The sequence below is a fragment of the Brachionichthys hirsutus genome, chromosome 8, assembly GCF_040956055.1.
Source record: "Brachionichthys hirsutus isolate HB-005 chromosome 8, CSIRO-AGI_Bhir_v1, whole genome shotgun sequence".
Taxonomy (NCBI): domain Eukaryota; kingdom Metazoa; phylum Chordata; class Actinopteri; order Lophiiformes; family Brachionichthyidae; genus Brachionichthys; species Brachionichthys hirsutus.
In genome coordinates, this window is record NC_090904.1 from 10396248 (window position 1) to 10408508 (window position 12261).

Below are 12261 nucleotides of genomic sequence, written 5' to 3' on the forward strand. Positions count from 1 at the left end.
CTTCATCTACGCTGCGTCATTTGTTCAAATGTAAATTCTGCAGCTTATTACACCTCATCTGCCGTGCAAATTTCCCTTTCCACGCAAATGAAGATGCGTTTCTTGTTCTGACAGAATGTGCTCTGCACTCAGAATGCTCGACCGACAATTAAGCTAATCATTATCATCATCATTATTGGCGTCCTCGCCTTGTTTTCATCTGCCTCCTGCTGGATCTTAATTCAAAGATTCTTTGCCAGCATGGAGGAAGAATAAGCTTTAAAAAATAGTAAAAGGAGGATCGGCGAATCCTTCATGTGAGGAAGTGCTCTGAAATATGGTTTTATTGTCTTCGTTATCGTCCTCCGTGGGTTCGCTGTTGCGGACGCCGCTGGCCTCGCTGTGATTGGTTGTTTATGATGGTGGTGCAGGAACCTCAAGAAAGCCCCATTGCTGACTTGTCCACTTAAACCCCCCCCCCCCCTCCCCCCCGCGGGCGTCTCGCCTCCTGAGCGAGGCCAGATTAACACACCGGTGCGAGAGACGGGCTAATCCTTCAACGCTCCTCGCAACCGTCCTGCTCGTTCGCCAATGAGACCGCCTGTTCCCAGGCTGCTCCCCCCCTGCAATTAGTTGATTCCTATCATCGAGCACGTGCACACACACACACACACACACACACACACACACACACGCAAACACTCACTCACGCAGCAATTAGCTTGTTGCGAGGCTTGTGTGCCCGCCAGCCGCTTGCTGTCATTGTCACTTTTGCTAAGTTGGAATCTACACCGTCTCATCCTCCTGCTTGCACTTCCTCTCTCGACCTCCATTTCCTTTCAATTAGCCGAGCTGCCAGCAGGATCTTTCCCTTGGATTAAGTTATCCCGAGTCTATCCAACTGCCACTCCTCTGCATTCGCAATATCTTGGCTCGGTTGAGTCGCAGCCCTTTGAAGACAATGAGCTTCGGCTCTGCAGGTAAAGCCGCTCCTCTTCCTCTCAACGCCTTCATTTTTGTTGTTTACAAAAATATTTTTTGAAACAGAATACGTTGTTTGGGTTTTTACTGTTTTACGGAAAATACCTTCTCGTAGTATTTGATGTCGTACTCCAGGATGACCCCGTTGGGCTGGTCGGGTTCGTGCCACAGCAGAGTCACGCTGTTCTGACTGGCGTTCTCCTGGCGGATCGCTAACACTTCGGACGGGGCTGCACAGCAGACGGCAGGGACGATTAGTTTATTGATTATGTCACTGATACGTTAGCAATGTACAGCTCTGTTGGAACAAGAACCAATGGACGATTGGATCGGATCAGACAAACTGTTTCAAAAGTTAAAATCACTCAGAAAACACTCGACAAAATCCAGGGTTTGGGACTCCAACGGTATTTTTACGATTCCGGACTAAGTGCCTGGGCAGCTAAAATGTTGCCTGAGGGAAAACTAAAGTTCCGATCCAATATTTCCGGAAACGGCGCCAGGCGCTGGCGTGGCATAATGCGTTGGATTCAGCAACCGTTCCAAGAAAGACGTAGAGCAGGATGGAAATACTGGAATCAAACCGGGTTGTCAACTTTGGCAAACATTTTACAATCTGGAGAAACAAAAACAAAAAACTTTGGAAGGTCTTGATGGTCTTCGGCTTGTGTGAGGTACCGTATGTCACCAGAAGGAGCATCCGACAGGAGGTCGCTCACCTCCTGTCGGATGATGACCACACTGATCTCTTGTCTGTCCAATAATTCAATTTATTAGCTGATTTCAGTTTCTCTCAGGTCTATTGGAAACTCCGTTTGAGTTCTTCATCGGGAGACTTTTCTCTACTTTGGGAAGTTGAACACCTGAGTGCAGGTGAGACCCAATCAGTGCAGATAACTGCAACACTCATCAGAATACAGACAGAGTTAGGTTCATTTTGTTACATTTAGAGTTGTTAGGGAGTGAAAAATGACTGGCTTGGATGGAAACAGTTTGCTGACAGATGCATCCACTCCGGCTTGCCCTCATGGAGACGATGGCCGCTATTTCATTATCAGCACAAAATGATGTAGAGGCAGCACATTCCTTTCAAAGATTTTTTTATTTTTATTTTTTGCGCTATTTGCTAAATTGACGAACTGACAGTTATGTGATGGACTAAGATTGGATTCAAACTGAAATGATGCAGCTGAATCCAAGATGCCCAAAGGCCATTTGTCTTATTACACTGAACGAAGGGTTTGAACTTGGAACATCGCAGGTAAGACATACCCTGTCGGTCTTAAATACTCGTAGGTAGATGGTTGCGGTTGTAGGATAATGACCAATCGTGTTTACGTACACAGCAACGACTTTTAAACATCGGCATCATTAAATTAATGAAGGGGCCCCACCCACAGCAGGAGGGGGGCAGAGCAGTAAATGAAACTGCTACTGGGGTCAAGACTAATTTAAGGGCAGCAAACGGCATGTGACTTGGCTGCTCCAATATTTAGGAAACACTAACTCACTTCTGAAGATGTTTAAAATACGTCTCCAAGAAAACTCAGCTCGACCCACCCAGGACGCTGCGGATTCAGAATGGAAATATACCCGGAATAATAAAGCGCGCTTCATTTGCGTTCTGAGTGAAACATGTCCTGTTGACTGATGTAACGTTTTCGCTATAAACTCGTTCTCCTTGAGAGTTTATGGAACTTGATTCATTATCATGAGTTATTTTCTGAGCAGCGCTGAAATGATATTCCAGGAACCGTAGAAACAAAAACAGAACCAAGGACAGGGGACACACATTAAGTTCCGGGTGATTAAGTTCTATAATGGGAATGTTTGTTACGCGCCGTGCACCGAAGCCTTCGTTGTGAGGAATTGTTTTCCATTGTTCAGAATCCTACCTGCCTGGTTGGTTGTTATGTTGACCAAGGCGTACGGCGACGGCTCGTTGCTCAGAAGCGTCACTGCGTTCATGGCCAGGATGCGGAAAGAGTAGTTGGTGTGAGCCACCAGGTTGAGCACCGTCACCCAGGGCTCGGTCAACCCGGTCTGCCGAGGGATGAATCGAACTGCCACGGAACCCAACCGCTCCACCATCCCTCCTCCACCGGGTCCTATGCTCGCCCCGGTCTTCCCTCCACCCGCACTTCCTGGGAAGGAATCGCAGTTCTCGCACGGCCCTCCTTCCCCCGAGCATTTCAGACACGCCACTCCGTACTGCAAGTCGCTGCGACCTCCGGTATCCATTGGAAGATCCCACTCTAAATTCACAGAGGTCCCATTGACGGAGGAGATGACGCTGACCGGCGCAGAGGGGGGGCCTGGACAAGAGGGAGGCGGAGGTCTGGGCTCATCCACAACTTTGATCGCTGTCTTAAGTAAATAGATTGATTTCTGAGGCATGCACGTTTTCGGCACGTGATTTGTGTTGGGTGCGCCGGAGTGAATCTCGTGTTTGTGCTTACGGGAACATGGAGCTGCTGGCGGGTCATCTGCCGCTCGATAGTAGTCGGAGTCGCAGGGGCAGGAAATGGCAGCTCTGGTCTCGGAGTGGCTGTGCTGAGGACATTTACCACACAGGCCATCGCCCGCCATCGGCTTGTAGAATCCCACCTCACAGGCTGCAGATAGCGAGAGACAGAGTGAGTCGAGTGAACAGACGGCTCGCAGGGACAGAGCTCAGCCCAAACAGACACGGATAGCAACCGTATAGCGAGCGGCGTACGTCAGCACGGCTTCGACTTTTCCAAAAACTGTGTCAGCTCCTCCAAAGCACATAATTCTCCGATCCCCCTGCTTCAAATCTACGTATAATTACAGGGCTTGTAGCTGCAGAGACCAGGGGAGATGAAAGTCACACTGAAAAGGCTCTGAACTCCTGATACTCCCAGCGAGACCCTCGGAATCTAGACCGTGTTTCAACCTTATTCAGCTCCTCTGATACATATTCACTTTTAACTGCGTGCTGATTAATAATGGAAGGGGCTGCGATGAATATATTCTCTTTTCCGTGTGGCTAATAGGCTTCTGCTACGGTAAATGGGGCAGGGGTAAACCTCGCCCACATTCAGAAAGCTGCAACGCCGACGTGCTCGCGCTCGCTCGTCCTCGCCGGGTAATTTATGCTTCGTCTGGTCGTTGCTTTACGGATGCAGTGTTTTCCAAAATGTACTTGTTAAATTTATGGTTAGACGCTTAGACTTCAAAGGTGCCACGAGAACCATGAAATTGGATAAGCGACATTGGTGAATCTGTGACAAAGTGAAGAGTGAGAATATATTCTGAATTACTGTCGGAGACACAAGTTTCCCATCGTTGTAGTTAAGTGATGCTTTCCCAGTTCCCATTGCATCCATGTGATCCATCACCAGCTTCCTATCTGGAAACGGCACCGCGGTTTTAGCTTTGTTCAGATCGCAGTCTGAAGCTGGTGAAAATGATCCCACATACAGAGTGAATAAGCTTTTGACACATGGATTTAAAAGGGAAATAAACAGACATGTTCGGATAAAAAACAATCATTGTATGCCTCTGGCTTTAAAATAAATACATACATTTACTCCTGGGAGGAATATATATATATATTTGTGCTTTTTTAATAAAAAAAGAATAAGCTTTTCTTCTCCTCTGTGCAAACCCAATTCAAAACAGGAAAAGAATCCGTGTTGAAAAGGTGACCCTGAAGCCGCAGACCTTTAAACAGATTATTTACGACGGTGCTGCGACTTCAATATTTTGAATCGCGATCAATACAGGAAAAGTCGCCTCCTTAATGATCCAAGTCTGAAGAACAATGGAAGGTTTTGTTTCCTCCTCTCCTGACTTTGCTGTCTGGCGGTTGTTCTGTCAGATGCAACACAATCAGAATCCTCCGCAAACATGGACACAACAATGGGCCAAGAGAATACAGCAAGGGATATTATGGTCTGTCTTTGATCAACTCCTCTGCTAATCCCATCCTCTACTTTTAAGAATTAAATATATTCTAGTTTTAATTTCATTTTATGAATAATGCTGCAGCTTTTTTTTTTTAAATATATAATAAAGCAGCCTGTTTGTCTTATGGAAGCTGCAGGGAAGCTAATTATACGGAAGCGTCTCATACGGACTTTTGTCGCAGCGTTCTGTCGACAGCAGGAAGTTCACGATGATTAACCCGCATCGGAGTTCGTGTCGTGACACAGCAAAGACGTTATAGAAAGAAATCGGACTTAACAACTCAGTTTTACTTGATTCAATGCTGAATCTCTCCTGCTGCTTTATTTCCATCTGTAATGGCAGATTGATCGATGATCGGAAACATCATGTTGGAGCCTTTTCGATTGATCTGCATCACAGTTAAGTTGAATCTGCAGCATTTAAAGCAAGAAAAATGCACTTTATCTCTCAAAATGGGCATCACAGAGCACAGACACCCACGCATGCACCTGCAGAAGTGCTGATAATGTAAAACACACAGCAGATGCTAAAATGTGTGCAAACACACACACATTAGCGTGCACGTCTATATAAACAGACCGGGGGCGATGACGCCTTTTCTTTTTCTTTTTGCTGTCATGGCGGCTGCAGGAGCCAGAGACTATTTCTATTTACAATATTTATACAAGACGGATTCTTTTCTCCTTTTTATCACGTTAATCCCTCCATCTCTTGATGTTTTTTTCCCCCCCTTTGGGTGGGGGTGTGTGTATGTGAACGCACCGAGTTGAAAAGCAGGTCACGATAAACATCGGAACAGCTCATTCATCAAGAAGAGAGGCGGCGAGCGCTTTGAAGCCTCTGACAGATTCACCGGAAGTTCTACGTGCACACACACACATGCATAGGTTATGATAATGCAAAACGCACACAGACGAGCACGCAGGGTGTCTGAGGCGGCGGCCGCAACATGAATTCATCAACGTGCAGGTGGAAATGCAAAGGCGGCTTGTGTCAGGGCCGGCTTTGAGAACCTTTCACGTCACCTCAGACGCTCATTTTCTGCCCTCGGCAGAGAAACCATTAAAATACACTAAACACGGAAACATCCAATTTTATCATCATCGTCATCATCATCATCATCATCATCATCAGAGGATTCCAGATTCCAGGTTACGATGGAGGATATTTTATGCAATGTGATTTAACTAGAATTCTTCGTTCTATTCAGTGTTGCATTATGCTACGGCTAACAGATTAATGGCAACTAGCAGCTTTAATTCATGCTGACGGTGCGCTACAGGGAGTCTTTTAAATAAAGGTTTGGAATAAAAGACTCGTATTTTGCTTTTTTTTCTCCCACAGGATGACAAGGGGCATTCAGATCCTGTCTGAACCAGACAAAACGGGCACCGCTGATTTTTAAACATAATACTGATAAATGGAGCAAGTACCCCTTTATTTTAAATAAAGCACCGATGCAGGATTTATTCCTAATCTAGATATATTGATTGCTACACAATTCACATATTGAACAGAAAATGATTGACAGGAAGTTGCAGGTTACTGAATGAATGCGAGCGACACGGTTTTATTTACAATGGCTTTGTTTCAAAAGACTGAAACTGAAGCATTGATCTGATATCGCGAGGCGTCAGAAGGACAGACGGAAAATAAACCTAAACTATAAAAAGCCAGCTCCTTGTTTCATCAAAAGTTCCTTGAGCGGCACGGGTAGAATCTGACGAAGGAACACCTGCATGACCGTCTGCTGCCGAAACGGCTTTTCCTGAGCTGAATTTTACAACGTAGTTTTGTGAATCAAATTTATTCTATAATTAAAAATACTTCACGGAGATCGAAATGAACTATGATGGAAAATAAAAAGTTACGTTGTGAAAAGTTTCCAGTTTCTCTCCTTTGTTTAAAGAATCTATAAGCGTGTGTGTGTGCATGTGTGTGTGTGTTTGCATGTTACCCGGCATGTCAGCGCCTGTCAATGCGTTGCTCTCTCTACAGGAGAATTTGCATGACAATGAATCTTAATAGCGGCGTGTGGCTTTGTGTGCTGACCTTGATTTATTCCCTGTATAAGTGGGTAAATAAATACATTGGGATAAAAAAGGGGAGCAAATTACCGACCCAAGCGTGAGAGAGACTGAGGGAGAAGCGGGGAGCAGCAGAGAGGAGCAGAGAGGAGCAGACAGGAGCGGCGTCAGCCCGGGCTGACTGGTGAACATTTGGAGAACATTCGGCTTCAAGGATTCATTTTAAATGTCAACATTTTACAGTTCATCTGCAGCACAATTTAAATTACGACCAGATTATCTGGATTTAGAAAATGCTTCTAAATGTGATAAGCAAACCAAATATAAAAATACGAGCTCGAGTTCAGGATCTGAAGTAGTAAAACTCCAGAAGTTAAACCGATCGAATGTAAAGCCTGTCAGAATCAAATTAAATGTTTGCAAAAGTTGGACTACTGAAGAAAAAATATTTCAGTAAAACAGTTTGCAACAAACTGAAAGTAAATCTGAGCTCACATTTCTGCTGCTTGTTGCACAGATGTATGAAACCAAGCAACCAACAAAACTACCATGCAAGAAACAACCAAGTAACCATCCAAACATCCAACCAAAGTCAGTCTGTCACTGATCGCAGACGTTGAGCAGGAAGTCCTGAGGAGCACCGTCATCTAAAACGAGCACGAAGCCTGACCCGAGCGTATTGATCTGCGACGGTCCTACAAAGCAGTCCATGTAATATTAAAGACCTTCTGTCTGCATGGGACTAACGGTAAAGACGGCCCCCGGGCGTGATGTGAAAGCAGCCGTCTGTCAGCCATGACGGAGGGCAGAACGCCCACGAGACTCCGCCAACGATGAGATAATGGACCGCCTGCGCCGCAGACACGCCGACCAATCACAGACGGACGTAATAACAGTAACAATGGTGCAATTCCACTAAGTGTAACAATGACCGTAAGCAGACCTCCTTAAGTAGAACGCAGCCGTCATTAACACACGCATGAGACATGTCAACATGTCTGCTGTGCAATCGATACGTCTGGAGACAGGACTTCAGCCGTGGCTGCGAGACACGGCGTGGAAAAAACGAGATGAAATTTAGACCATGATCGATCACAAATGTTTGCTTTAAATCGCATCCCTCAACATCCGTCAACATGAGCCGATCTAAAAGTTCCCGTTGCGCTTCGGCAGCCGAGGTCGTCCTTCGCGTCCTCGACCTTGAAAAGCAAGTGTTCGCACTGCAAACTCAAGTGACAAAGTTAGCGGAAGGCTTCTTAGTTGTTCCCCGGGGAACGCATGAAGCCACTAACGGCCCGATGGAGCCGTCCGAATGATGGATGAACGTGTCGGTGAGATCAGCTGTGGAAATGGGACGCCGTCCTTTCTCTTACATCACCAGCGGCGATATTAACAGCTGGATCGTCGCCGCGCTCCGACCGACAGCACGCGGTAAACGAAGGTGTCCCCTTACAATTTCAGGCGAACCTGATTTACTGTCCAGGTGCATGAGGATGGATGGCCGTGGTGTGTGTGTGTGTGGGGGGGGGGGGGGGGGGGGGGAATTGATGGCGCTGGTTAAGGATCCTTTAAGGAGCAGCGCTTGATAAATGGATGCAACTTGTTTGTGTTGGTGTCAAAACACAATCAGGGACGAAGAGCAACTGTTGCAAGGATTAAATCATCTGCAATGTTCTGTGCATGTAAATGTCGGCATTGAGCTTGATTCAGGCCAGTCGGATGCCCATCCATCCATCCATCCATCCATCCATGCATCCATCCATGACAGAGAGGACTAATGGATGTTTGGCTGTGATAACGAGACTGGATGCAAATGAGACGACAAACAAAAGAAAAGCTACACAATCCAGAGACGGGCAGAAACATCCTCTGACTTACCAAATACGGATACATGAGACAAAATTGACCAAAAAACTCCCTGGTGAAAAATGCCGGGTTTCAAAATGTACAAGTTGTCGTACACGAATCCCCCCCCCCCGGCAACTCGATCAGTCATTTATAGCAGCATTTGTTTGTTAGGAACAGTTTGAACATCGACCAGACCCACGGAATGAAGCTACAGAGGAGGCGTCCTTCATCTGACTCCGCCCCAAAACGCTTAACTAGAGGAACATCTTCAACTGGATTTGATTCGTCCAAGAATAAATGTAGCTTCCATTGAAGGAGCGTTAAAAGTTGAACTTTACATCACTAAAGATTCACAATGTGTTTTATTTTTTTAGCGCAGATCCTTCAAGTGTCAGAATTTCTGGCTGAAGATCATTGATATGAAAGGAAAGTAAGAAAACAAGCGTAGCTTCGATGGGCCCAGCGAACACACCGCTGGCCTCCCTGCTGGGTTCAAATCAATTCCATCAATGAAGCCATCACAAAGGAAACATTACCGCCGCGCTTTCCTGTGAAAAAGGGCTTGGTAAACTAATTACGAATCAAACGGAGACAAATACATCCCGCTTAATGAGCGTTAAACGGATGTTAATTATCCGATTGAATGGCTGTCACCATTAAACTGTGTCTGATGGAGAGAGTGGGATGAAGTGGGGGGGAAGGGAGAGACAAAAAAAAACATTCTGGAAGGAGTTTTAGCGGCAGATTGAGAAGATCAGACGGTGTGTCGGAAATTTCCGCAAGAGCGGAACGGCGTGGGGAGAAGCCCCGGGAGGAGGAAGGGACGGGTGGGAGAACGCCGGCAGGGAGGCTAAACGTTTCTATTTTTCTGACATTAGAAATTGCTGCGATGCATCAGAGGGGAAATGAATCAAGCGCCTTTGATTCGTGTGCAGGGAAGGAGCCACGCTGCGTTAATACGATCACAGCCGGTCCGCCGTGCAGGTCCAGTCGTCGTACATCCGTCTAGGAAACAAAGAAACCGTTTAAAACAAGGGAGGAGTCCTGGCTCCCTGCAAGGCGAGACTCAGGGAGAAGCGGGCGGGAGTCTTTTGTGTTTGATAAATATCCTCACATTTGTTGTACAAAAACATCTCCACCACTTTTGAGTTAGATGAGTTCAAACACATCAGTCCGGAGTTCCAAAGACGTTTTTGTCCGAGTTAAAGCAAATCGGGAACGCCGGCATGAGGTGCGCTTGTTTTTGTAGCCAAACCTCATCCGGTCTCTGAATTAAAAAATAAAAAATATTTTTTGTTGTTGTTGTTTTTAAAATGAAAAATGTGTGTTTTTCTATATTGATTCTTCTAGAAATGAAAAATCAAATTGGCGAATGGTGCGCTGACCGTCCTCTTCATCATAGAGCGAGTTTCCGTTTGTCTGATGTCGTGACGAAGACTTGGCTTTGACCTACTGCTCCTCGTGGGTCCTACGAATCCGACTGAAGAGTGATTGTTTTGTTTATGCCGTCACGTCCTGTCACAAGACAATCTCAGCATTATCATCTCTGTAAATTCTACTAAAAATACAAAATACACACAAACAAACTGGACCGTCAGGAACACAAATTTGTAGAAGGTTGGCAAAACTCGTTCTAATTTATTGGGGCGACTTTAAATGAGCGCGGACAGACGAAGTGTCTGTCTGGTCTGGAAATGATGGCCAATTACTGCAAATCTTTGACTGATATTTTCCCCCGCTGCCTGAGAACACTCTCTAATTTCCAATAATATGACAGGCGACTTACGCAGCACAGACCCGATTACGTCTATCGTTACCCGAGTGATCAATTGACATTGACGGAAGAGGAAAATTTCCCGTCCCTGCTAACGATGTCGGATCCCGTGTTCTAAATGCCAAAGCGATTAAAATTCCTCACGCAAACGTACGCGGGCAAACATTAAACCGTCCTCATCCATACGGACTTCTCTCCCGTCGGCGCCGGCCTGGGAGACGGGGCGGTAAATGACAGCGCCCGGTGAGTACATCAGTTTAACTCAATGAGAAGTCGGGGCAGGAAATCATTGGACGATGTCCCGCCGTCCCATCAGGCGGAGGCTGCCAGCTTGTCGGTGATCGGCTATCATGTCGCCTGTCAGCGCTAATGGCGCTTAGACTCTGGTGTGGGACGCCGGTGGCTACCAGAGGCCAAGGGTGGCACACAATCGATCAATAATTCAGCCGGAGCCTCGGCCTGTTGTGTGCGTGTGTGTGTGTGTGTGTGTGTGTGTGTTTGCATTTGAGACAGACCAACGTTGTGTGGGTTTGTTTCAGGATTTCGACCAATCACAGCAGAGATTGGAGGGACGTTTGAGTGATAAGATATGATCATTCTGTTATCACACACACACACACACACACACACACACTGCACGGTCCTGATGGCTTACCAGCACATTAATACGACCATCCTTTCCTCTTCTCCTTTTTGTTCCTCTCATTTCCCGCCTTTTTTCATCCATCCCTATTCTAAACCCGGCAGGGTCACGGCAGGTCGGATCCCGACCCGGCTGAGATTGTCCCAAAAGGAGCGCACACTCCGGAGAGGTCGCCGGTTCACCACGGGGCCGACACGCAGAAAGACAAACGACCGGTCCTGCTCACATTCAATCCCGTGAAGTGACTCCGAGTCACCGGTTCACCCGCTTTGGATCCATTTGGACCGTGGGAGGAAGCCGGGGGGGAACCAGACACACACACAGAAACACTAATTAGTCTTGGCACAGCGGCAGCAAATCCCTCATGATGCTCCCTCACGCTAACAAACAGATGTGCACAGCTTACACACTTGATGAGGCGCGCGTTAACACACACGTCCCGGTTGCCTCGGCTCCCAAAAGGCAGCACGGGGCAGCGGCAGCTGTGATGGTGGTTGTTTAGTGTGTCCGTAAAGTTTCTGTTCAGTGTGGGTCACCGACGTGCGTTTGTGCGTTTGTGTGCACAACGTGATGAATATTTATGACCTCATAAGGAAAGCGTCCAGTGTTATCACGGAGCTGAAAATCCTCGTTTAGCTTATTGGGATGTTTCAATTAGCCGCTCGCCCCGGCCTGCCACTCACGCCACGCCGGAGTCGCCGTGCATTAAAAGATTATTCCAGTTTATTACGACTTGGGTTTTATTTTCTCTGCTCGTGATAGCAGAGCATTTAGCTAATGACTGTTGTGATGGTAGGATAGTGAGTCCGGCGTGAGAAACGGCTTCACCCATTGGTCCGGTCTTGAACTAGCCACGTTAATTTTTTTTATTTTTAGATTGACTGAATTAAATAAACTTTCCTTTCCTTTTCTGGGGCTTAAAAAGACGATGTGAGTCTCTGGTGAGGTGGTGTGCAGATGGTGCTCGAGGACGCAGATTTGAGTGTGTGTGTGTGTGTGTGTGTGCGGCCATCTTTCCCACCCCCAGGCGGTGGGAAGTGGGTGTTTCTGAGCATCGGCGTCATTTGCCTCCAAAC

General features: G+C 46.7%; 1 protein-coding gene across 1 annotated transcript in view; it reads right to left on the reverse strand.

Annotated features, from left to right (window-relative positions):
• The window catches only part of epha8 (eph receptor A8), a 51749-nt gene that overhangs the window by 11012 nt on the left and 28476 nt on the right, over positions 1-12261 (reverse strand). The window contains exons 7-9 of the mRNA XM_068742097.1: positions 3420-3575; positions 2856-3275; positions 1066-1190 (exon numbers count right to left, since the gene is read on the reverse strand). Coding sequence (XP_068598198.1) covers positions 1066-1190; positions 2856-3275; positions 3420-3575 — 701 coding nt within the window. The remainder of the gene's footprint in view (positions 1-1065; positions 1191-2855; positions 3276-3419; positions 3576-12261) is intronic.